Source organism: Sorex fumeus, unplaced genomic scaffold (assembly GCF_029834395.1).
Source record: "Sorex fumeus unplaced genomic scaffold, SorFum_2.1 ptg000013l, whole genome shotgun sequence".
NCBI lineage: Eukaryota > Metazoa > Chordata > Mammalia > Eulipotyphla > Soricidae > Sorex > Sorex fumeus.
The window spans coordinates 28,541,468-28,568,621 of NW_026606070.1; the positions used below are offsets into that span (position 1 = coordinate 28,541,468).

The 27,154-nt window shown below is 36.9% G+C and overlaps 1 protein-coding gene across 5 annotated transcripts in view; it reads left to right on the plus strand.

The window, feature by feature from the left end:
* Positions 1-27,154, plus strand: part of CLOCK (clock circadian regulator) — a 98,844-nt gene that overhangs the window by 52,659 nt on the left and 19,031 nt on the right. For all 5 annotated transcript variants that reach the window (XM_056111501.1, XM_056111502.1, XM_056111500.1 and 2 more), the window contains 9 exons: positions 3,379-3,470; positions 9,509-9,598; positions 13,919-14,039; positions 20,172-20,285; positions 20,397-20,515; positions 21,762-21,844; positions 22,044-22,150; positions 23,888-24,035; positions 24,761-24,836. In XM_056111501.1, coding sequence (XP_055967476.1) covers positions 3,379-3,470; positions 9,509-9,598; positions 13,919-14,039; positions 20,172-20,285; positions 20,397-20,515; positions 21,762-21,844; positions 22,044-22,150; positions 23,888-24,035; positions 24,761-24,836 — 950 coding nt within the window. The remainder of the gene's footprint in view (positions 1-3,378; positions 3,471-9,508; positions 9,599-13,918; positions 14,040-20,171; positions 20,286-20,396; positions 20,516-21,761; positions 21,845-22,043; positions 22,151-23,887; positions 24,036-24,760; positions 24,837-27,154) is intronic.

Below are 27,154 nucleotides of genomic sequence, written 5' to 3' on the forward strand. Positions count from 1 at the left end.
AGGGAACAATTCTTGGCAAGAAAATCTTACTATAATTTTTGTAAAAACATATACCAGATGCTTCACTGTATCACTGTCCTCCTGTTGTTCATCGATTTGCTCGAGTGGGCCCAGTAATGTCTCCACTGGAGACTTTGTTATTACTGTGTCTGGCATATCGAATACATCACGGGTGGCTTGCCAGGCTCTGCCGTGCGGGCGAGATACTCTCGGTAGCTTGCCGGGCTCTCCGAGAGGGGCGGAGGAATCGAACTCAGATCGGCCATGTTGGCTGCGTGCAAGGCAAATGCCCTACTCGCTATGCTATTGCTCCAGTCCACCAGATGCTTTAATACATAAAAATTTATTTGCTTTTAAATTAAGAAGGAAAGTATTGCTCAAATTATTATTCATAACCTACGACATAAATATTACCATGTATGTCAATAGAACTATGTGTTATTTTTCCAGCTAAAAGTATAGCATAGTTTTAGTTGGAAAATAGGATCAAATGTGAAAGTATGGCAAAAGCCAGATCATGTGGGCCTTATATAACACATATAATTAAATTTACTCATTGTCATCCTGAGATCCAACTCACAGCCTCACATTCTGATACTGACCTACATCCCTCACCCTTTTATGTCATTTTAAAACATTTTTTCAGAGTTCACTTAGGAAAATAGCACTTCAGTTTTAAAATTAAGTGATTGTTTCTTAGTTCAGAAAAATCACTGTCTAAATGAGTCTAGAAAAGAAATAAAAAGTATACCAAGTGTGTTGTTAACAGACTAATAGATGAAAAACTTGTAAAAGGACATTTTTAAAAAAGTAAAAGGATACTTTGTCCATCAGATGCAAATGAAGTGCCAAACTTTTAAATTCTCCTCTTGAGAAAAGGTTTTGAGGACAATTTATAGCTAGACTTTTTTTCTTCCTAACTGACCTTGATAATGTGTTACCAGCCTAATTTATGCTTCACTATCTTTGAAATATTTTTTTGTTGATTTCTCTAATACTATTAACACCACCCTCTTTGTCACCAGCAAAATGATTTCTTTTTCTTGTAGCTCATCCTCTTCATCTTAGAGCAGTGTAAATTTTAATCCATCTTCCATTGGCTTTCTTTTCCCTCTGCCAGGCCTGTGTTGTGCTGCACTTCATTCAGCTTTCTCTTCCTTTCTGAAACTACTTTCCTCTTAATTTTTCCGCTTGCCAAATGTGGCATCTCTCTATGCATTTGTACACTTTCCCTTTGGTATTGCGTTCCATGGCTTCAGCCTCTCAAAGGTTTAAATCTTTTTGTTTGTTTGTTTCTTTGGGCTCAAATTCTATTTTGAGCCCACATCCACTCAGAAACTGCTCCAAAGTCAGAGCTTAGAAGTTGCTCCAGGCAGTGCTCAGGAAATCACATGGTGCCATAGATTGAACCTATTGAGCTCTCCACTCTAAATCTGTATTTTTGAATGCATGTTTTCCATTTTGGTTTCAGGTAACATGTAGATCTTTTTTATATCTCAAAATGGTTTTTTTTTTCTTGTTGTTAAATCACCTCTTTCCGTTTTCCTTTTTTCAATTTTTTTTGAAAAAAAATTTTTTTTTTAATTTGGGCTCTGCACTTAGGGATCACTCCTAGTGGGCTCAGGGACTATATGTGGTGTGGGGGAATCAAAACTCAGTGAGCAGCATGTAAGGCAAGGGTACTAACCATTGTACTATTGCTCCAGCCCTCTGTTTTAAATTTTTACCCCACCATCCTTTCGTTCCTTTACAAAAAAAACTGAAAACTTTGGAATGGATTTCTTTTCTTATTTTGGGGGGTTAGGTAGGCACACGTTATTGTTGGTGCACAGGGGCTACTTAACCAGCTTTTTATGTGGGAGAGTTGGGGTTACTCTTGGTGGTTCTTAGGGGACCATGTGTGGTAGGAATTGACCCAGGTCTCATGCATGTAAAGCTTGCACTCTTGTCCTCTGAGCTATCGCTCTACTCTGGCTTTTTTTTTTTTTTACTTTCTTTAATTCTTATTATAGTTGTCAGAATCTATTGCTTTATCTCTTGAGTGTATCAAAATTGTCTTCATTGTTATTGGTATCACTGTCATTACATTTTACTTCTATAGGACAGTATTCTCACTAACATCAGTAGTTGTTACGTATGATACATAATACCTCAGTTCAGTAAATGATTATTGAATAAAAAAACATTATGCGTGTGTTTCTTTGTGACCATTTCTATGTAACAGATTAATTTTGGCATCATGTAAATCCTTGTTTTTTAAATGAACATAATTCCCATAAAATTTTCTTATATCAGTTGAAAGGGAATTCTTGCATACTTATTACTCATTTATTAGAAAAGGGTCTGACTAAGCTTTTGGGGATTTTCTTATGGATTTAATTCTTTTTTCCTGAATGTGTATGCTTGACGTGAATTTGTAAAGCATGAACATCCTCTTCATAATTAGTAGCTAGCTATACTTCTTACCCTTCATATTCTGGGGTAGTTATCGCTAATAAGTTAAATTTGGGGTGAATATTTAATATGCTACATTGATATCTCAAGTAGTAAAAAATTAAAATAGTTCATACTTCTCACAGCAAAGTAGAATACAGTTTGTACTGTATTATCTGACATGTATTTTGTCTATTTGCTTTAATATGTATACATTAAAGAATACAAAAGACATTTGTTACATATATAGTTCAGATTTTATCATTTCTGAATAACTTTTTCTAAATCCATTAGAAATATGAAGTAAATTAAACTGTAATGGTATATAAAATATGTGCCCCAAGCAACGGAATCTGCAGATATTTGATCAGCCCCTTAGCACTAAGAAAATATGCAAGAAGATACTAGAGCAAAGTCATTCTGAGATTATTACTCTAAAGATTCTGCCCATAATCTTAAAAAATTTAGTCTCCTTGATTATTGAGACAAAGCACTTCAATTTGGGAGGGATCTTCCACCCAGCATTAAGGCAAGACCTAAAAACAGGCTGGCTGACTTCCCCCATTCTTTTGGTAGGTCTGTCCCTGCCATTAGAATGGCAAGTAAAGGAAGTGTTTTGTAACTCTTGATCTTATCTGCTTGTTCTGAGTTTTATTTGATTGTTGTGTCAAGTAGAAGTCTAAGACCTACAGGCAGCCTAGACTATCAAAATTTGATGTTCCAATGATCAAATCCAGGAAGATAACTTGTCATACTGGCACACTTTATCAAACCATACAAAACCTATTGATACCTATCAAAAATAATAAATGTTATTATCTATGGATCTTTAGCCTTGGCTAGAGAAAAAGGCAACTTGGAGGAATGTTGTATCTGGTGCTCTTGTTGCTCTCCCCTGTCCTGGGCTTGGAGTAAGCACTAATATGTCAAATAATTTGGTTACAGAAATCACCGCACAGTCAGATGCTAGTGAAATCCGACAGGACTGGAAACCTACATTCCTTAGTAATGAAGAGTTTACACAATTAATGTTAGAGGTATGTTGAAACATTTTTGTAAAATTATTTACCTGAAAAATGGTGGTTGGCTCAGTGTAGTTTTACCTGTATTGTCTTAGTTCAATGTAGACTGTATACTAGATTATATAATATACTATACTGTACTATATTTCAACTAAAATTATATCAACTAAATTAATCAGTGTTTTATGAAATGTACCATGTTGTAAAATGATGTCAGATTTCCATATATTCCATATTATCTGATTTTTTAACACAATAAAAATCAGAAAACTTTTACTACCCAAGTTTGCTACCTGAGACCACACTAACAACATTCACCAAAAATTGTAATAAATAATTAGATTAATAATGAAATATATGCTTTGAAAGGCAACTTTATTTTTCTTCTGGCTCTTGATCCACATTTGGTGATACTCAGGACTTACTCCTGGTAGTGCTCAGAGGACTGTATGCAGTACATACATCCTTTAGATATAGAAAAAATAGAAAGGCAAAGTAATAACTAATTAATCCTTTCTCTTAAATCATCCAGAGTCAAAACTCTTAGAGAGTTCAGTCTTGGAATGAGTACTTCTTTGTCTTACTCTCTCTGCATGTCTTATTTTTTCCTTCAAGGCTGCTTTAGTTTTGTATGTGCTTTGTAACTACCTTGGGGAATTACATATTCCTCTGCTGTAAAGAGGTCAAGGCTCTGGCTCCTTTCTTGGGTTAAGACTTTGTCAAGGGGCTGATAGAGGCTTTTCTCTACTTGGACTTTGTCTGCTTTGTTAGAAGAAAAGACAGGCTCTGGTTTAGGTCATTCAGGCACATTTTATTTTGACAGGCTCATGATAATTTCTCATTCCGAACCTTTTAGTTCTTTCTCTGCACAGTACAGAACTACATCCCATTTTCTACCAAATATCTCAAGAGCAAATATAAATCTTCATAGTAAATATTTGTTTTCAGAGATTACACAGCTTAATTTCACATGAGAAAGGCATGTTCGTTTTATTTTTAGATTTCCCCTTATATTCTTAATTTTCTTTTAAAATTTTTTTTCACTAGATAACCATGAGATGAACAGTTACAAAGTTGTCCATAATGGGTATCAGTCATATAATGTCCCAACATCTGTCTTTTCACCATTGTACATTTTCCACCACCAGTGTCCCCAGTTTCCCTACCCCCAGTCTTCCTCTATGTTAGTCACTTTTCTTCTCTTTCTCTCTTTCTCTCTCTCTCTCTCTCTCTCTCTCTTTCAATTGTTCTCTTTCTTCTTCTCTCTCTCCCATCCCTCCCTCTCTCCCTCTCTTACTCCCCACACCCCCATCTTCCTCTCCCTCTTTCCTTTTGGGCATGTGGTTTGTGTACAGGGACTGTAAGGTTATCGTGTATATTTCATTATCTACTTTCAGCACTCAATTCTTGCCCAAAGTGATTATTTCCAACTGTCATTATCATAGTGGCCCTTTCTTTATCCTTACTGCTCTCTCTTCCTTCCCTCCGCCTGTGACAAGCTTCCAACCATGGGACCTTCAATTCTATTATCCTTGAGTAATAAACTCATACTGTGTTTTTTTTTTTAATATCCCACAAAGGAGTGCAATCATTCCATGCTTATCCTTCTCCTTCTGACTAATTTTTTCAGCTAATACTCTACATATCCATCCATTTATAAACCAGTTTCATGACTTCATTCTTCTTGGTGATTGCGTGTATGCCATTGTGTAGATATACCATAGTTCTTTAACCTGTCATCTATTCTCAGATACTTGGGTTGTTTCCAGTTCAGGTTTTTGTGAGTAGTGCTACAATGAACATAGAAGTGCAGATGGCATTTCTGTTGTCTTTTCGGGTCCCCAGGTTATATTCTCAGAAGTGGTATTGTGGGGGCATGGAATTTCTAGTTCTTTGAGGAATACACATATTGTTTTTAAAAAGGGCTGGACCAGTTTTTCACTCTAACAGTGAGTAAGAGTACCTTTCTGCCTGCATCCATGCCAGCACTGGTTGCTCTTGTTCTTTTTGATATGTGGCACCCTCTTTTTGATGTCTTGTGCAAATAGTGATGATATCTCATTGTTCTTATTTGCATCTCCCTGATAATTAGTGATGTAGAGCATTTTTTCATATGCTTTTTGACCATTTGGTGCTTTTTTGACCATTTGAATTTCTTCTTTGAGGAAGTTTGTGTTCATTGCTTTTCTCCAGTTTTTGATGGGGCTGTATTTTTCTTGTTAAGCCCTATTAGTGCATTATATATCTTTGCTATTAACCTGTAATCTGATGGGTATTAGGTAAATAATTTTTCTCATTCCATGAGCTGTCTTTGTATCTTGGTCACTTTTTAGGTGCAGGAGCTTCTTAGTTTAGTGTGGTCCCGTTTGTTTATCTTTGCTTCCATTTGCTTGGTCAGTGGTGTATCATCTTTGAAGATGCTTTAGCTTCAATGTCATGAAGGGTTCTACCTATGTTTTCCTCCATAAATCTTATGGGTTCAGGTCTGATAATTGAGGTTTTTAATCCATTTGGATCTGACTTTTGTGCATGGCATTAGAAAGAGGCCTGAATTTATTTTTTGCAGGTATCTGCCCGATTTTCCCATCACCACTTGTTGAAGAGACTTTCTTGCTCCACTTAGTACTCTCCTTTATAAAAGATTAAACGACATATATTTGAGGGTTTCTGCCAGGACACTCAACTCTATTCTATTGGTCTATGTACCTTTCTTTATTCCAGTACCATGCTGCAATAAAGCATGGCACTGGAATAATTTTTTTATTACTACCACTTTGCAATATAGTTTGAAGTTGGAGAAGGTGATGCCTCCCATCTTCTTTTTCCAAAGTGTTCCTTTAGCTGTTCATGATGAGGGGGGGTGGCTAATATTCCATATGAATTTCAGAAGTGTTTGATCTTATTGTTCCATATGAATTTCAGGAGCGTTTTGTCTATTTCCTTGAGGAATGTCATGGGTATCCTAATAGGGACCGCATTAAATCTGTGTAGTGCTTTGGGGAGTACTGCCATTTTGATAATGTTAATCCTCCCTATCCATGAGCAGGGGATGTGTCTCTTTCCTAGTGTCCTCTTTTATTTCTTGAAGTAGTGTTTTTAAATTTTCTTTGTATAGGTCCTTCGCCTCTTTAGTTAAGCTGATTTCGAAGTACTTGATTTTCTGAGGCACTTTTGTGAACGGGATTATTTTTTTAATATCTCTTTCTTCTCTTTCAGTATTTGTATATAGGAAAGCCATGGACTTTTGGGTGTTGATTTAGTATCCTGCCACTTTACTATACAAACCTATTGTTTCTAGGAGCTTTTTTGTAGTCTTTAGGATTTTCTAAGTATAGTATCATATCATTCGCAAATAGGAACAGCTTGACCTCTTCTTTTCCTATCTATCTATATGCCCTTGATAGCTTTTTTCTTGCCTAACTGCTATGGCAAGAATTTCAGTGCTATATTGAATAGGAGTGGTGAGAGTGGGCAACCTTGTCTTGTGCCTGATGTTAGAGGGAAGACTTCTCATTGAGGATAATACTTACTTCAGACTTGTGGTAGATGGCTGTGACTGTGTTGAGGAAAGTTCCTTTAATGCCAGATTTGCTGAGAGTTTTCATCATAAACAGGGGAATCCATGTTCTTAACATCACTTTTATCCTATTCCTTAGGAAACAATAAGGATTCTTATACTAAGAAGTTCTTATATTATAATTTCTTAAAACTGCATAAAGTTACAGGTAGCCAAGAGTGGCTTTGTCGGAGCCATTCTAGAAGATAACGTATCATCAACTCAGAATAAGGTGTAAGGTGTTTGTCTGGAGTTGCCACATGGTCATGATACTCTAGGGCCTGGGTCTTTCCCTCGCATCTTAACCAGCTTTGGTTGTTTTTATTATCTTGATGTGTGCCAGTCTGACTAGTATGAGGTGATATCTCGTTGTTCTGATTTGTATTTCCCAGGTGGTCAGTGACCCAGAGCATTTTTTTTTCCTGTACCTGTTGACCATCTGGATGTTTTCTGGAAGTTTAGTTCATCTCTTCTCCCCCATTTTGGATAGATTTGATCTTTTTCTAGTCCAGTTTACAAAAGCGTTATGTATCATGGATATTAACCCTTGGTTAAATAAATGGTGGGCAGATATTCTCTTTAAGTCTGTGAACTGTTTTTTAGCTGTCATCTTTTTTTTTGCAGTTGCATAAGCTTCTTAATTTGATGTAGTACCTTTTATTTATCCTTGTTTTTGTTTGCTTGTGCAATGGCATTAAGTAATTGAAGATACTTGTAATTCAATATGAAGGTCTCTGCCTGTATTTTCTTTAATATGATTTGTGATTTGGGTTTGATATCGTCTTTAATTAATTTTGAATTGACTTTTATGCACAAGGGATCAGTTTGTTTATTTTTTATTAGTGAAACACCATGAGGTACAATTGTAGACTTACAAACTTTCGTGCTTGGGTTTCAGTTATACAATGGTCAAGTACCTACACCAGTGCCATTCTCTACCACCAATGATCCCAGTCACCCTCCCACCCCCCATCTCATCCCCCCCACCCCACCCCGCCTCTGTGGCAGGGCATTCCCTTTTGCTCTCTCTTTCCTTTAGGGTGTTGTAGTTTGCAATAGAGATATTGAGTAGCCATCATGTTCGGTCTATAGTCTACTTTCAGCCCGCATCTCGCATCCTGAGCGAGTCCTCCAAACAACCCTTTACTTGGTATTCTCTTCTCTGTCTGAGCTGCCTTTTCTGCTGCATCTGCTGCCGGCTTCCAAGCCGTGGAACAGACCTCCTGGTACTTATCTCAACTATTCTTGGGTGTTCGACTCCCATTCTGTTACTTTATATTCCCCAGATGAGTGCAGTCTTCCTATGTCTGTCCCTCTCTTTCTGGCTCATTTCACTTAGCATGGTACTTTCCATGTGGATCAGTTTATTTCTTGACATGGAACTCATGAGTTTTTTAATATTATTTATTAAAAAACTTCCCTTGCTCCACTTCATATTCTTTCTTAGTCCTTTCTCAATGATTAGCTGACCATCCTCTTATACCTGACATCTGTCTCTGGGCTTTGAATTCTATTCTGTTGTTCTGAGAATCTGCCTTTGTTTCAGTAATACACTGTCTTGATTACTATAGCTTTCTAGTATAATACTGGGAAAGAAAAGCCTCCCATCTTTTTCCCCCTGAAATTGCTTTGTCTATTCAAGGATTTTATTATTCCAAACAAATTTTGCCAGCATTTGTCTGTGTTGTCATTCTCGCTTCAGTTGACTTTCTTTGTGGCCGTTGATTCTCTTTTCTCTGCAATTTCTCTCCTCGTTAGTCCCGTGTATTGATAATTCACCCCAAGGATTTGTCTTTGAAAGTCTTCTGTCTTCTGTAGGTTCATTTCTTCAAGCTGCCATGGGATTCTCAATGGATGATACTTTGTGATAATAAAATACAGTATTGTATTATGAAAGTATCAAACTCTCTGACTTTTTTTCTTATTGCCTCGGATTTTATTCAGTTTTCATTAATTTCCCTGGCCCTTCCAAAAGCCACAAGGGTTTTCCTTAGAATTCTTTTTTCCCTCTAAGTTCATTTTGCTTCCAGACTGTTTTTGAACAGTCATACGATATCTGACCCTCATTTTTACAGTCCTTTCTTGATCTGACCTTAATTTGCATTTTCACTTTGTTTCCTTTTTATTTTCTTTCCCCATCACTTTTAATATATCCAAAAGGTGAGAGTCTATTCCTTTGTGTGCTAATAAAAACATTCTACCAATGGTGTGATGTGTATTTGAAGATACTAGCATCAGAAGTAAGGCTACCTTGCATATGATAAGGTAGACTGGTATCTTTTACAGACTGTCAAATAGTGATTTTTTTTCCTCCCCGGAGGCATTTAAAAATGCACAAAAACACATACTAAGATACTGTAAAAGGAAAAGTTTGCATTCCAACTGCTCTGGAAATTGCATTGAGTTCTTTGTCATTTATCTTAGTTAGATTATTATTTCTCTCCTGTGAAATAAAAAGCTTTCTTTTCATTTAACTGACCATTATGTTTAATTTCAGGCTCTTGATGGTTTTTTTTTAGCAATCATGACAGATGGAAGCATAATATATGTATCTGAGAGTGTAACTTCATTACTTGAACATTTACCAGTAAGTATGACATTTATTATCTCTTATAATTAAAATATAATGCTTCTTATTATTAGTGTCATTATTTTGCTTTGGGGGCCACATCTAGCAGTGCTCAGTGGTTATTCCTGGGAGAACCATATGGGATGCCAGCAGGTCAACCACGTGCAAGATAAGCACCCTACCCACCGTACTGTCGCTCTAGCCCCTATTTATTTATTTTTAGAAGGACATCCCAGCAGTGCTAGGGAATTTGAGAGAAGAGTTGGGAGGTCTCTCAGTGAAGTGCAGCCTTCCGTGTGGGGTTTATGGTTCAGCACTCAGGCCCTGTGGTGCTCCGTAACCATCAACACTACAGCCAGTGGTCCTCAGAACCATGCCATGGTGCTGACTCAGGGCCTCACACATGCTCGGTATGTGTGGTACCACTTGAGCTGTCTTCCCAACTTTCAGTGCCCATTTTAAAGTTTCTAAAGCTCTGGGAAGTGGATAGAGTCAGATGAATTCTATGAATATTTCTTTTAGCTAGACTTTTCTTGGGTCAGTCTTACTAATCTCTTGTAACCAAGTAGGTCTGAGAGTAAGCACTTTAAGTTCTTGTCTTCTACCCTCTTTATTCAAGTCCTGATTTTTCAGTGTTTCCTTTTTTATCAGCATGATAAAGATGTTGGTCAAGGTCCAGGGCCAAGATGACTTAAAAGGGCAGCAGTGCTTGTTCTGCAACAGAAGGATCAGCATGCCCCGCCTCCCCAGCACTACTGGGGGTCATCCCTGAGCATTATGGGATGTGGTTCTAAAATAAAAAAGATGTTGGTGAGTCACTTCAGCTATTGTAGCTAGATGAACTCATAGAAAGTGAGGGCCTTCTAAGAACACACTAAAAAACAGATGCCAGTGAAATAGGAGAGAGACAGATACACAGTAATCTCTCTTATGTCTGGGTTATAAAGAAACAGTAAGGGAGAAACAAAAATGGCCAGAGGCAACAGAACCTGAGAATTGGTCTGCAGAACCTGTTGGTCTACAAAACCAAGGGAAGTGGTGGAGGGCTAGGTTAAGTGAGGGGAAACTCGTAGAGGGTATGGAGTTGAAACATTGTATGTAGAAAACCCTATCATTAACAGTATTGTAATTCACTGTGACTAAAACTTTCAAAACAAAATTTAATGATCCAGGGCTCTTATGCTGTGTGCCTTAAGTTGATAATGTTATGGCCATTTTCAAATTTTATCAACATGACCAAATAGGTAGAAAGATAAAAAATCAATAGTCATTATAAAGGATCATTAATCTGAATATAAAATTCATAATACTGATTTATTATATTCTACCAAAAATACATTTTACGTTTGTCACTTCATACTCAGAAAAGTAATTTAGGTACAGTTCATTTGTAGCTAATAATGATTTGTTTGTAGCTAATAATAAACCACATGATTTATTCATTTAGAGATTAGAAAGGAGATTTTTGGATTTTTTGTCTCCTGACCTGGCTTTCTGTGACTTACAGTGTCGCTGCCAGAAGGAATTTTAGTCATTTCCCTGGTAGGTTGTGTTAATCAAGAAACGTAAAATTGAGAGAAATTATAGACCAGAGATAGGAGGTATGTCTTTCATGCTACCAACACTGTGTGTGGCCTCTGAGCACCACATACGGCCCCCAATTCTGTGACAGCTTAGAAACGTAGAAATGAGCCAGGTCTCTGACTCTGATGTCAATTTAAAATTTGTAAAAGTTTACAACCTAAGATTGATTCTTTCATACTTACCTAAATGTGTACCTGAGAGTGTGTATTAAATTTGTCATGTTATACAGAGAAAATGATCAACCGTGTTACAGAGCTGAGAGAGTTCAGGACTAAAGTGCCTATATCAAGATATTAAATAAGCTTTTTCTTTTCAACTCATGACTCGGTAATATAAATATAAGTGTGTCTTAAGAAAGCCAGTAAGGTCTTTATCTCATTAAAAAAAGATGTGATATCAACACCCAAAAGGAGAGAGAGAACAGAGAAGAATGCCCTGCCACAGAGGCAGGGTGGGATGGGGGTGGGAAGGATACTGGGATCCATGGTGTTGGGAAATGGGCACTGGTGGAGGGATGGGCATTTGATCATTGTGTAATTGAAACCCAAGCACAAAATTTGTAAGTCTACAACTGTACCTCATGGAGTCTCACTAATAAAAATTTTTTTTAAATGTGATATGCAGATAATACAGTTCAGGATTTGAAAGCTTAATTAAAGGTTCAGAATTTTTATGCCTTTTTCTTTATGCCTATACAAGGAACACAGTTGAAACCATAGTATATCTAACATATTTGATATTTTCAGAGATTGATAAAAACAACTATAGCATTTAATTATACTTAGTAATACTTTTAAAGAGTTTTATTTTTATTGTGAATTATGTGGAATATTTTTTGAAATAAGCTATTTGAATTGGTCTTTGAAAAATGGAAAGGACAAAAGTGGAGAGAGGGGAAGTATATTCCTTCATAAGATAGTCTTCTGGCTACAGAAAAGAAAAGAATGTGACTATTTGACTACATGGAGAGCAATTAAAAAACTTCGACCTATTTTTTTTTTTCTTTTTGGGTCATACCTGGCTTGCGATGCACAGGGGTTACTCCTGGCTCTGCACTCAGGAGTTACTCCTGGCGGTGCTCAGGGGACCATATGGCATGCTGGGAATCGAACCCGGGTAGGCCATGTGCAAGGCAAACGCCCTACCCGCTGTGCTATCTCTCCAGCCCCATAAAAAACTTCGACCTGTTTTCATCCCAGTGACTCTCTTTTGTTGTTTGAGGTCTGTTTGTGTGTTTAAGCGGGAAAATTCTATTTGCAAATAAGGTTTTTGCTGTGTTTTAAAAAGAAACCAGATGAAAATTGAAGTACTTTGGTTGAATACAGGGAGAAAGATCTTTCTGCTTCCCTTCCTGTTTACCCATCTCCACAGTCCTTGAGCTGCTATTTCATTATCCCCAGGATTCCTTAGAGCAATGTGAAAATGTTGAGAAATCAGGTAAAACCAACTAGATGAGGAGGAAGTAAGAAGTCATTGAAATTTCCTTGTCAGTATTTTGGTTGATTGGTTTGAATGACCCCAGCAGTGCTAAGCCATTTCTGGGAATGCATGGCTGGACAGTGCAGGATGAGTGGTTAGTGTTTGACCTGAGATGCAATGCTGCTCTGGCTGCAGCAATGCTGTCAGCTTTCAGGGTCACTCCTGGCATGCTCCAGAGCTGTGCAGTCACAGAGATCAGACTCTGAACTATTTCAGTGGCCGTGGTAGGGTATTTAAGACTAGGAATTGTCTTATTCATTTTTTATTCCAAAAGCCTTGCCTTATGTTCGCCAAATTACGGTTGGTTAATGAATCATAATTAAAAACATGTTTTAGCGAGGATTATAATGCTTAACGTGTTGCTAGCCTTTGTTGCTGTAAGCTAAAGGCAGGGCTTTTTGAGACTTGTGTTCAAGTGCTAGTACACATGCCTAGCATTATGAGAACCCATGTTCAGTTCTTGATGCCATTCATCTGACCTTCACACTCACACCCAAGTACTACCAGATGTGTATTTAAAAATTTAAATATAAAAATTTAAAATTTATTTAAAAATAAATTTAAAATTAAATAAAAATAAATTTAAAAGTAAATGAATAAATAAAAATAAATCTATTTAGGGGCCAGAGCGATAGTACAGCGGGTAGGACGCTTGCCCTGCACGTGGCCGACCTGGGTTTGATCTCCAGTATCCCATATGGTCCCCCAAACACTGTCAGGAGTAATTCCTGAGTGCAGAGCAAGGAGTAACCCCTGTGCATCCCCGGGTGTGACCCAAAAAGCAAAAAAAAAAAAAAAAAAAAATTTAAAAATAAGATTTGTTGATTGAAAAAGAAAGGATATATCAGACAATTAAAATGATCCCAGAGCAGAGTTACATCTCTCTAGCCTGTGGCTATCCTTTGTTAAGGTGTGTGCCACGATAATTTGAGATTTGGACATATGATCAAGTTACATGTTTAGCTTAAAATCTTTCTGCTCAGTTCTGTCTTGTTATTAGAAATTCAAATTTAGTGAAAACTCAGCTGTACAGTGCCTGATATTTTTCAGAATTATTTTGACCATGGCTCTGATGACACAAATATGAGAGGCAAGGGAACAGAATAATTTTTCACCTTATTTTTTAAATTGTGTTTGATCTGTAACACATTTGTCGATTTTCATAAATAATCAAGAGTTGACTATATGCCATTTGATGTTTTAAGAGTAGGTATATAGTCATTTAAATAAATATTGCTTGAATCACAAAAATTATTTTTTAAACTTCCTTTGCAGTCTGATCTTGTGGATCAAAGCATATTTAACTTTATCCCAGAGGGAGAGCATTCAGAGGTTTATAAAACACTCTCTACCCATCTGCTGGAAAGTGATTCATTAACCCCGGAATATTTAAAATGTAAGTAGTAGCTGTTAAGAAAAAGTTAAATATTACATTTGGTAGCATTTTCATTTATTTTTCTCAGTTTGTGACAAACCAGATATGTTTACATTAATGTGTTATCATTCCATATAACCTATTCACTATCACTATGCTCCCGTTGTTCATCAATTTGCTTGAGCGGGCCCAGTAACGTCTCTATTATGACAATTGTTACTATGCGTGGCATATCGAGTACATCACAGGTAGCTTGCCAGGCTCTGCCGTGCGGGCGAGATACTCTCGGTAGCTTGCCCGGCTCTCCGAGAGGGGCGGAGGAATCGAACTCGGGTCGGCCATGTTGGCTGTGTGCAAGGCAAACGCCCTACTGCTGTGCTATCGCTCTAGCCCATACAACTTATTAGAATGTCAAAATATTTATGTAAGTATATGTAGAATTAAATTATGACTGCATTGAAAGTTTGAGTTTAGTTAGGCAATTTAAAATACCACTTTTGGGGCTGGAGAGATAGCACAGCGGGTAGGGCATTTGCCTTGCAAGCGGCCGACCTGGGTTCGATTCCCAGCATCCCATATGGTCCCCTGAGCACCACCAGGAGTAAGTCCTGAGTGTAGAGCCAGGAGTAACCCCTGTGCATCTCCGGATGTGACCCAAAAAGCAAAATAAAAAATAATAAAATACCATTTTTGTTTTAATAGCTGTGCCATAAAATTGTATTTCACATGAAAGTAGGAGTTTCAACATAATTTTTTTAATAGTCATACTGTATTTAATAAGAAAAGACTAAGCTTTGCTTTTTTTTTTTTTTACTTTTTTGGGTCACACCCAGTGATGCACAGGGGTTACTCCTGGCTCATGCACTCAGAAATTACTCCTGGTGGTGCTCGGGGGGGACCATATGGGATGTTGGGAATCAAACCCTGGTTGGCTGCGTGCAAGGCAAACGCCCTACCTGCTGCACTATTGCTCCAGCCCGAGAAAACTAAGCATTTTCAGTATTACAATTGGACACTAAAACTAGAAAGTAATAAAAATCATATAAAAATTGTTAAAGAAAATTATTTACCTTATAAGAACTAGCCATGTTTTAGGTGAATGTATCTAAGTGTCAGACACTTGTATTTTGTAAAAGTGTCAAGAATAGAAGAAAATAGTCCCTGCTTTCTAGAGTATTATGTTAGGGGCTAGAGCTATAGCACAGCGGGTAGGGTGTTTGCCTTGCACGTGGCCAACCCGGGTTCAATTCCCAGCATCCCATATGGTCCCCCAAGCACCACCAGAATTAATTCCTGAGTGCAGAGCCAGGAGTAACCCCTGAGCATCGCTGGGTGTGACCCAAAAAGCAAAAAAAAAAAAAAAATTTTTTTTGGTAAAACCAAACATTTCTTTTTGACTGGAAAAAATAATTTACCTGACCACTTTTCTTTGCTAAATTGAACTATCCTATGCAAAATCCAAAATGATTGTAACATAATTTGATAACCAGATATCTGTGGTTATAATATTTGTAACCTGTGTCTATAATATTTATTATATTAACTATAATCTTAATCTATGTCTATAATATTTAAAATTTGGACTTCTCTGATAATACTGACATTAATGTATTTGCACCTTTAACTTCTGTATAACACATGTAATGCCCTAAGAATCGAGAGGATCTAGACAGCAGGTAACCAACCTGGGTTTGATTGCTGGCACCACGTAGTCTACCAGGTTTTGCTGAGTGCAGCCCTGGGGTGCCCCAGGTAACCCTAGAACAGCAGAGCCAGAGCAGCATCACATCCTCACTCCCTTGTGTTGAACCAAGCCTGCTTGACGGAATCACCAGTGGGTCCCTGGACCGCCTGAGCACAGCTTGGGAGTGCTATCCTCCACATCCCCCAAAAGGAGTTACGAACCATTTAAGACATAAGTCCATTTGAAACCTATTTACAGTTATTTAAGTCAAATACTTCCATGATAGTAACAGTCTCACAATTTGTTGTGAGACGTGTTACTGGTTTCCGCTAGAGCAAAATCAGTGAACAACTGGAGGACAGTGCTACTTCCTTGATAGATCACTGGGGCACTCTTAATCTTTCATATGTTTGTAAATGCACAGTATTGGAAGTTAAGAGAATGACATTGTTTGGAAGAAATACATAGCTAAAGGGAAAAAGAACCCCTGGCACCTAGTAATAAGGAACATGATTCAGTTTTCGAGAACTGAATGAAAGCCTTTGACAGAAGAGACTTTAGGCTTCCTCCAAGATGAAGTGAGGTTGGCAACAGTAATTTTTCATAGAGAAAAAGTTTCACTAATGACCTACTGACACACCCCACCCCCACCCCACATAAAACAAATGACATACAAAAAGGGTTCTTACCATACTCTAAGAAAGTGTTTTATGTTGAAGCGGGATAGTAAGCATGATTGAAAGCAGGAGAAATACCTTAGAAAAGTCAGGATTCCACAGTTACAGTATTCGGGTTAGAATAAGTCAAAGTGGTATGTGGTTTGGGAGTGTGATTTCTGTCCGGAGACAGAAGAGCACAGAATGATAAATGGCCTTGTGACAGCACTTCACTTTTGGTTTGGGGGTCACTTCCAGCAGTCCCAGAGCCTACCCAGGTAACCCTACCTACTAGGTGCCCAGGATTCACGCCTAGCAGTGCTTGATGGAGCATGTGGTGTGTGGATCAAACTTGGGCCTCCTATAGCATACAGCATGCACTCCAACCCTTTGGATTATACACCAGCCTGGGATTTTATATTTTATGCAAGTCAGTACAAGAGAATTTGGTTGATTTTTCTAGTCTTGAAAAAACTCCCAAGATGGGCTGGAGCAATAGCACAGCAGGTAGGGCATTTGCCTTGCACGCGGCCAATCTGGGTTCGATTCCCAGCATCCTATATGGTTCCCCGAGCACCGCCAAGAGTGATTCCTGAGTGCAAAGCCAGGAGTAACCCCTGACCGTCGCTGGGTGTGACCCAAAAAGCAAAAAAAAAAAACACTCCCAGGCAGAAAATTTTGAGAATGAACCAGGCTAGAAATAAAAAAATAAAACTAATCATAGAAATAGAAGGAAGGCATGAAACATGTATATCTGAGTGTTGAGTGGATAAACTTAATAATAATTGATAATGGGTATAGATATCCAGATATCCAGGAATTCCTCAGCAAGGAAAGTTAGAGGTGGAAGACAGATTTTTGAATTAGATGATAAGAGCTGATGATAAGATTTTTGATTAGATGATAAGATGATAAGATGACAGAACCTGTTGAATTAGATGATAAGAGCTCTCATAGATAATTGAGTTTCAAATGTTATGCATTAGAGGTATTCCAAGCCTTTGAATGATGAAATATTAACAACATAACTAATATTAATTTCAGAATAATAAGTATGGAGGTTGTTATCAGGTAGCAAGAGTGGTGGTATAAAGAATAAATTTTGACTGTCAGTCAGGTATAGGTGTAGGTGAGTTGGTGGTAATGGATGCTTATTTGAAAAAATTTACTTCTGAGAGTTTCCATGGTGAAATAAATAGAAGATCCTGGTGACAGTAGTTGGGAACTTGTGACTGGGAGATAAAAGGTCACATATGCTGTCATAGATTGTAGATTTCAGATACTTCTGGAATACTCAAGTAAAATGTCCTGAAGGCAAATAGTGATATGAGAAACTATCTTTCATGAACTCTTAAAGTTGGGAGAGAGATTTAGGGGCAAATAAATTCAGTTATATGTCATATATTTATGAAGAAGAGCAGAATAATTTTTATAAATGTCCATAATTTGAATATTAGCAAAAGAGAATGGTCATTGAAGTGAGAGTACAAATTTCATGCTATGGGAATGAGAAAAAGTATGAGTTTTTGGAAGAAGTAGAAACAGTGAGTCAAGATCCCTGAAGTTAACAAACCTCACTATTGTTGATAGGGTCTTGGAAACTCCCTTTATAAGTAAAACAACATTTAATCAAATAAAATCTATATAAATACAGATTTATAAAAATTTTTTATGAAATAAATTATTTTACCATAAAGTTAAGTTTCTACTGTTTATTTTTTTAAGGAAAATCAAAACAAAAACCATCAAACAGCCAAGACTCCAAACAGTTCTAGTTAATACAGTAATTTAAATTTATTCATGCATTTATTTCATATCCTGCTCCCTACAGCTCAGGTCACAGCAACTAAAGGCTCACTATGGGACTGACCCCTAAATAGGAGGCCCTCCAGGGAAGGGTGCAGTCACATCCACATTCACGCAGAAGTTTAGAGATGCACATTGATCTCTGGGGTATGAAAGAAGCCTCTGATGCTCACCACACGGTGACCCCAGGCAGGGATTATTTTTTTTTCTCATCAACATCAAAATGAAAAATTCTTGACCAATAGAATATTATCCAAGGATCTGCTATGCAAATATTGGTTATCTTTAGAAGAATCATTTCTTAGAGATAAAGGTAAAGGCCCTCCCGTTGATCGTCGATTTGCTCGAGCGGGCCCAGTAACGTCTCCATTGGAGACTTTGTTGTTACTGTGTCTGGCATATCAAATACTCTCGGTAGCTTGCGGGGCTCTCCGAGAGGGGCGGAGGAATCGAACTTGGGCCGGCCATGTTGGCCGCTTGTAAGGCGAACGCCCTACCCGCTGTGCTAGAGATATAAAGACAAAAAAGCTACAGAATATGAAGTTTAGGAAAATTAATATATGGAAACTAGAGCATGTAGTGAAAAGAAAGGAAAGCTGATGTTTGAAAGATTAGCATGATAAAACCCTTTATTTTCTCCATCTCAGTGGAAAGATCTGAGCATATTTTATTTTATTTTTAAATTTTTATTAGTGAAACACCATGAGGTACAGTTGTAGATTTACAAATTTTTGTGCTTGGGTTTCAGTTATACAATGATCCAGTACCCATCCTTCCACCAGAGCCCATTCTCCATCATTTACTTTTTTTTTTTAATTTTTGTTATGAAACACCATGAGGTACAGTTGAAGATTTACAAATTTTTGTGCTTGGGTTTCAATTGTACATTGATCGAATACCCATCCCTCCACCACGGGTCCCAGTATCCCTCCCACCCCCCATCTCCCCATCCCACCCTGCCTCTGTGGCAGGGTATTCCCTTTTTGTTCTCTCTCCTTTTGTGTGTTGTGGTTGGCAAAAGAGGCATTGAGTGGCAATCATGTTTGGTCTATAATCTACTTTCAGCATGCTTCTCCCATCCTGGGAGGATCCTCTCAACACCCTTTATTTGGTGCTCCTTTCTCTATATGAGCTCCCTTTTCCCCTAGCATGTGTGGCTGGCCTCCAAGCCATGGAGCAAAAATCTGGTACTAAATCTCGGCCACTCTTGGGTGTTAGTCTCCTATTTTGTTACTTTATGTTCCCCAAATGAATGCAATCTTTCTATGTCTGTCCCTCTCTTTCTGACTCATTTCGCTTAGCATGATACTTTCCATGTTGTACCACTTGTATATAAATTTCATGACTTCATCTTTTCTAACAGCTACATAGTACTCCATTGTGTAGATGTACCAAAGTTTCTTTAACCGGTCATCTGTTCTCGGGCACTCAGGTTTTTTCCAGATTCTGGCTATTGTAAAGAGTGCTGCAACGAACAAACAAGTGCAGATGTCACTTCAACTATACATTTTTGCCTCTTTGGGATATATTCCCAGGAGTGGTATTGAGATCTGAGCATATTTTTAAAGTAGAAAATTAAGGACGCAAAGAAGATAATATGTGGATGCAAATGGAATGTGACAGTAGTGTAGATTTGGTTCTAGGGAAGATACGAAGAGTGTTGAAAGTAGAGATAGAATCATTAGCTTGAGAATGGAAGGCACAGCCTTTTGTTTGAAATCAGGATAAGATGGGAAATACGGAGTGGCGTTGCTCATATTCAAAGATTTGTTTCCTCTATTAAGAACAAGGTGAAATCAAGGAGTAGAATCAAGGTTCTGTACTTATATGGATTAAAATAAAATATTATTTAGGAATTAACTGTTGGAACTCATAGTTAACAAATGTTACGTAGTAATATATTTATAGTTTCAGGTTAGTTATATGGAAACTTATAGTTATGTAACTTTTATGTCATGTGGTTTCCTCATTTTTATGTATCAAAATATATATCACTTTATATTTCAGCAAAAAATCAGTTAGAATTCTCTTGTCATATGCTTCGAGGAACAATAGACCCAAAGGAACCATCTACTTATGAATATGTAAAATTTATAGGAAATTTCAAATCTTTAAATAGTGGTAAGTTGAAATGCTTTAGTCATGATACATTTTCACTTGTTTTTCTTTTAAGCTTTTAAAAGACATAGATGTTTGAACATCAAAAATTTAGAATTTACTTTATTGTTTCAGTATCTACTTCAGCACACAATGGTTTTGAAGGAACTATACAACGCACACACAGACCTTCTTATGAAGATCGAGTTTGCTTTGTAGCTACTGTCCGATTAGCTACACCTCAATTCATCAAGGTATGTTTCTAATTTAATTGTACAAAAGGGATTTCACTTACTACCCCAGAATGTCTCAGTAATTTTTTTGTTTCCAAATGACTTGAAATATCTACAAACATAAATGATTCCAATGTTTTTGAAGCAAATTAGCTGCAAACGCTTTTGTTAAATCATATAACTTCACTTTTTAGTTTATGTTCTTTTGCATTTTACCAGTAATTATGTATCACCATTGTTCTTCTCTTGTGCAAAATTTTAGGATGCTCTTTTGTAAAGTTTACGCTCTACACTAAAGGAAAGGTCTAGATTCTAGGTAATTTTAAGAGATGGCTTTTTTTTTTCATTGGTGGTGGAGAATGGGCACTGGGGAAGGGATGGGTACTCGATCATTGTAAAACTGAAACCCAAGCATGAAGGTTTGTAAGTCTACAGCTGTACCTTGTGGTGTTTCATTAATTTAGAAAAAAAAAAAAAGAAAGAAAGTCTTTTTTTCAGGAGGGGGAGGATGGGTTTTTTTTTTTAATTTTCTTTAGAAATGTACAAATGGCTTTTATGTTATGTAATTTATATTTTCATTTTTTGAAATAAATAATTTTATTTCCTGTGTCCAATAAGCAGATGACTATATAAAGAAGAGGGAAAAGGACGAAAGAGATAATAAAAGGATGAAGGCATTTGCCTTGCGTGCATCTGGCTCCAGTTTAATCTCTGTCATCACATATGATCCCCCAAGCACAGCTAGATGTGTGTGCCCCACAAAAGAAGCTCCATAATAAAGTGCTTAAAAAATAATAGAGAAGTTAGCCATTAGAAAAAACACTGTGATTTTAATTTTAGGATTACAGCATGTGTAGAATTTAGCTTCTTAAACTGTGAGTTATGACTCCATATAGGATCATAGAACTGAATGTGGGGTTGTAAAAAATTATTTTGGGGGGGTTAGAGTGATAGTACAGCAGAAAGAGTGCTTGCCTTGCATGCGGCTGTCTCAGGTTCAATCCCCAGTACCTACATTGGTCCCTGCAAACCCACCAATAGTGATTCCTAAGCACAGAGCCAGAAAAGTAAGCCCTGCCCACAGTTGGGTATGACCCAGAAACAAAAACAAAGCACAAAAGTTAATTCTTACCACAGTCCTAGAAAATTAAAGTATATCAGTGATTTAGGGGAAAGTTATCTAATAATGACATTTATGACAATATTTAGGTTTCTTTTAAATATTCAGAATCATACTTCTAAACTTTCATTATTAATTTATTTGTAGGAAATGTGCACTGTTGAAGAACCTAATGAAGAGTTTACATCTAGGCATAGTTTAGAATGGAAGTTTCTATTTCTAGATCACAGGTAACATTTTTCAATTCCATTACACAGTAATAGCTACATAATTTTTGAAATTAGTGGGTTTCAAAGACAAATTTTTAAAATCAAGATTTTCAAATGTATTTTTTCAGAAATAAAAAACCCTCCAAAATTGATTTCTAGGTGGGCTATTTCTTATTGTGGGAAAAGTTACCATCTTTTGATTGCTTTATGTGTAATTTAGGGCACCACCAATAATAGGATATTTGCCATTTGAAGTTCTGGGAACATCAGGCTATGATTACTATCATGTGGATGACCTAGAAAATTTGGCAAAATGCCATGAGCACTGTAAGTAGACTTTAATATTTCCAGTGATAAAACTGTTTTAAATCATATAAACAGCTATCATAATGAGAAGGTGATACAACAAATCTATTTTGGGGTTTTGAAATATACTGGCATATACCCTAGGTGGATAATCAGGGCAGCCGGAATTAAAACTCAAGTTTAAATAAAACATTTTTCTATTTTCTATTTGCATTTGTAATTGTAAGTACAGTTTTATGTTACAGTATCTAATAAACCTTATTTAAACTATATAAGCCTTGCATCTGTAGTAAGAGCAGTAGATTGTTTTGAAGATTGTAAAATCATTATGATACTGTTTAATAACTTCTGGTTTCTAAGCATACAGGTTTGCCCAGGAGCAAGGTACATGTTGAGAGTATTTCAGGAAGGACCTAGTGAGGATATTACCTCCCATTCTGTGAACCACAGCAGCTTTCTTGTCAGCACTATTCTAAACAGTTTATAGGCATTATCCCATTTTTTGCAACTACACTTCTAGAAGGTAGATACCATCTCTTTAAGTAAGACGCAGCGAGGTTAGGAAGTTTTCTACAATCCCATTGCTTTTATGGTGGTAAAGATGGATTAGCACCTAGACCTACCACTTTACCACATGCCGGTGATTCTTTACTTCAGAGGTTTTAAAGTAGGTTTTAGTGGCTTCTCGGACCTTCCTCCCCAAATCCTGTCCTCTTGGTGTCCTCTAAAGCTTTTTCAGATATTCAAGATATGTTCATATACCACTGGCCTCATATACCTCATTTTGTGAAAATAAAGCATGATAATCTCAATTGCAAGGAAGATTTTTCTGAGTAAAGTTATTTAAGCACAAAAAAACATAATTCACTCCAAGAGATAGGAGGACTATGCTCCATTCTGTATTGAGAAGAAATAATGCTTCTTTTAACTAGTTGGGATAAAATTAATTAAATTTGGACAGTTACAAGTTTCTAGACTTGGTTTTCTCATATAATCATGTGCATTCTACCAGCATTTTCTCAGCTTTATTCTGTTGAATACCAGTCAGTCCATTGAAGGGGTTTTATAGTGAAGCAAGATGGGTATGAAATACTTCCTAATAATCATTTTCCCTTTCCACTTCCTACTCCTCCAATTTTACAAAAGAATTTTGGTATACATAGAGTTTGTGAAGAAAATATGAACCTCTTAACTAATTTTAACCACAGACTTATTATATTTGGCCAAGTATCTGTTAATAGGCTTCTGACTTAGAATTTACAGAGAATGCTTTGGGAAACGCAGCACACATCAGTTGTTCAGACAAATCAGTTGATAGTGGTTATTTAACAATTAGTATCAAATGCTTTAAAGATTCTGTTCCTGCCACAGTTGCTGTGGAGAGAAAATTCAGATGTGGTTATTTTATTACTACTATAGTCATTGTATGTTGGCAGGAGGAAGTAATAATGTGAAGAATTAATTTTAGGGTATTTCAAAATTCATTGTAACCAGAAGTATACAAAAAGGGCAATAATTGACAATAAGCTAGGGAGTGTGGAAGAGCTGATTCAAAATTGCTTTGGAGCTAAAGGTATACAGAATAGCATTTTCTCCTAATTTAAATGTGTGGGTATATTTGTATACACACATGAACACTTATATCTGTAAGTAAATAGCCAGAAAATGAATTCTGTCTATAGATCAAGGGAGAGTAATATCTTTGACTAAAAACAGATTTAAAACTAATAACATGAATTGAAATTTTCTTTTCTCTAGTGATGCAATATGGGAAAGGCAAATCATGTTATTATAGGTTCCTAACTAAAGGACAGCAGTGGATTTGGCTTCAGACTCATTATTACATCACTTATCATCAGTGGAATTCAAGACCAGAGTTTATTGTTTGTACACACACTGTAGTAAGGTAATACATCCTTTGCAGAATTTCTGAATTTAAGCACCATCATTATGAGTTTTGCAGTGTAATTTTAGGTATGATTTCTTAATTACAAAGAATTTTTTCCATTTTTCTAACATTTTCAGTATGTTATTAAATTTACTAGTTATTTCCAGGCATTATATGTAAGTACTAAATAGGTAATTCTTCACATCAGTTTTAGAATTTTTTCAGTTTTAATCCTTTTTTTTTTTTTTTTTTTTGGTGAGGGGTTGGAAATTGGGGTAATACCTGGCTGTGCTCAGGACGTATTCTTGGCAGTACTTAGGGCACCATATGTGGTGCCAGGGATCAAACCCAGGTCAGCAGCTTGCAAGGCAAGTGTCTGACTGACTTAATCTTTATCTGGCCTCCAATTTTATGGTTTAGAATAGAATTTGTAACAGTCACTTATGTAACCAAAGTCAACCTATAAAAGGAAAATTGGAGTAAATAGTGAATACTCTTCCTTTACTTAATACTTTGTGCTGTGTAGTTTTGAATCATGTACGAGAGCATATAAAACTATTTAACTAGATACATAAAGCAGTGCAATTTGAATGAAAATAACACACTGTAAATAAGTTTCAGGTTTATAGCTTATAGAAAATCATTGCGATTCAGTGAAGCAGTGGAATGCGTAACAGCGCTGAGCATTGCCCCTCTGAAGTGTTTCAGGTGAATGACCAAACACTGTTTTTTCCCATTTGCAGTTATGCAGAAGTTAGGGCTGAAAGACGACGAGAACTTGGCATTGAAGAGTCTCTTCCTGAGACAGCTGCTGACAAAGTATGTATCTTAGCATTTGTTTCTAATTATTTCATCCCAATTAAAGACAAGGCTTGATAATTTTTAAGAACTGTTTTTTCTGTTTTTATTCTGTTTTGGGGGCACACTGGCAGTGCTCAGAGTTACTCCCGGCTCTGCACTCAGGGGTCATTCCTGGCAGTGCTTCCGGGACCAGGTGGGATGTTGGGGATTGAGCCTGGGTTGGCCATGTGCAACCCAGGTTAATTTTTAATCTTACTTTGAACTTAGGATATTAAGGATCAGATTTGAGCATCTTTGCAAAGCATGTGCTCAGCCTCTTGGATTATCTCTGGCCCTTGCTTTCTTGTATTTTTTCTGTTTAAAAATGTTTTTGGTTTACAATACTATTATGGTTTCTCATAGACATAACTGTGTTAATGTTATTTAACAAGATTATATATCAGGAATACAATTTCATACCTCTCCAACATGTTGCCATATCTGAGTACCTGTATCCCTCCCATCACCATCCATTGGTTCTTTGAACTTTCTCCCCTCTCCTCACAACCCCTCTGGTAACCACAGCACTATGGTGCGAGTCCAGGGGTTTGGCTTTGTTGGGTTTTTGTCTGTTACCTTGCTCTGATGCTTCATTTCATTCATTTTTCAAAAAATGATTTTTATTGTCGTTTTTAGATAACACGGTTATAGTAGTGTTAAGGTTTGTGATTTTGATAAATAAAAAGTGACTGCTGCTTTTGACAGTGTCCTTACACTATTAATACGCCTCTTCCCCCTTCCCTACCCCCCTCCCTCTGTTGCTTGGTAATTTTAGTTCCCTAATTAAAGGCAAAGAGTTTATCATCATTTGATATAGTCCATTGACTTGTTTTGTTTTTCTGTATACCACAGATGATGGAGATCATCTGGCATTTAACCTTCTCCCTCTGACTTATTTCATTTACATGATACCCTCCAGCTCCATCCGTGTTGCAGTAAATTGCAAGCTTTTATCTTTTCTGCATGATATTGAGTTGTTTCCATATGTCCTGGCTGTTGGTACTGCCGTGAACATAGATGTGAACATATATTTTTGACTTAATGTTTTTATGTTCTTGAGGTAGATGATAACCTTGCAAGAAGTGGAATTGCCGGGGATATGGGAGCTAGGATGCAATTGAGACAAAGTAAAAAATGTAAACAAAGTATTATGTCACATAGTCATTTTTCCTTCTTTGGAGTATGACTTAGAAATCAGTCTTTATTTTTGTCTGTACATACATAAATGTGTGTTACCCTTTTATGTGGCTTCCCCAAAATAAGAACAAAAACATCCTACCCTCCCTCCTTTCCCCTTTCTCTCTTCCTCTCCTTGCTCTTTCTCCCTCTTCCTTCCCCTCTCCTCCCTTCCTTCTTTCCTTCCTCTCTCCCAGGCATCACATATGTAAGACAAGTACTTTACCATTGAGCCACATCTTCAGTCCAAACCCTTATATTTTATACATTGCATGTGGATGGCCTTTGAGAGACACTCCCCTCTGTCATGGTGAAAAGGGAAGAAAAGATTGGGTAAAGTTGGTATGTCAGCAGGTAAAATTAGATATTTGATGATAGTTAAGTATTCTCACCTATCAGCTGAGAGAAAGGGATGCAGATTAAGAGTAGTAATAAAGGTATAGAATAACAAGCAGAAAAGTGAACGTGCTAGAAATTTAACATTTCTGCCTAGTATTGTATACACTTTAAGTGGATCTCTTTAAATCCACTTTTTTCAAGGAAACATTTGAGTAAGTGAGCTGGAAAGATCCAGTAGGAAAGTAGTTTAAAATGAGATTTGATTTTGTTGTTAGACATTCTTCAGTGTTTAGAAATGGCATGAAGTAGAGCTTGAGTAGAAGTGAAAGATTGCTGGAGAAGAGTAGTTCCTAGGAAGCTCGAGAAACCAGGATAGGATACAGAAGGATTATCTGAATGGAGATTAAAATTCCGAAGAGTGGTCTAGTTGTAATGAAAAGGATGATTTTGAGCAATTACATGATAAGTTCCAAAAATGCTGATAATACCTTGTCTATAATTTAGAGTATCGTCTTTATTCTGTTGCTTCCCATCTTTTATACTTCTTAAATGTAAAATAAAACATACATAACAAATGTACCATTTCAACAAATTGTAAAAGTACAATTTAGTGACAGTAAGGACATTTAGCTGCAATACAGTGGTCACTGCCCTCCATAAATACTCATCACTCCTGACTGAAATTCCCTACCCATGGAACAATAACTTTCTATTCCTTCCTCTCTATCCACTGGCACCCATACAGTGACTGTCTTTGTGACTCTGACTTATATTAGTGGTAC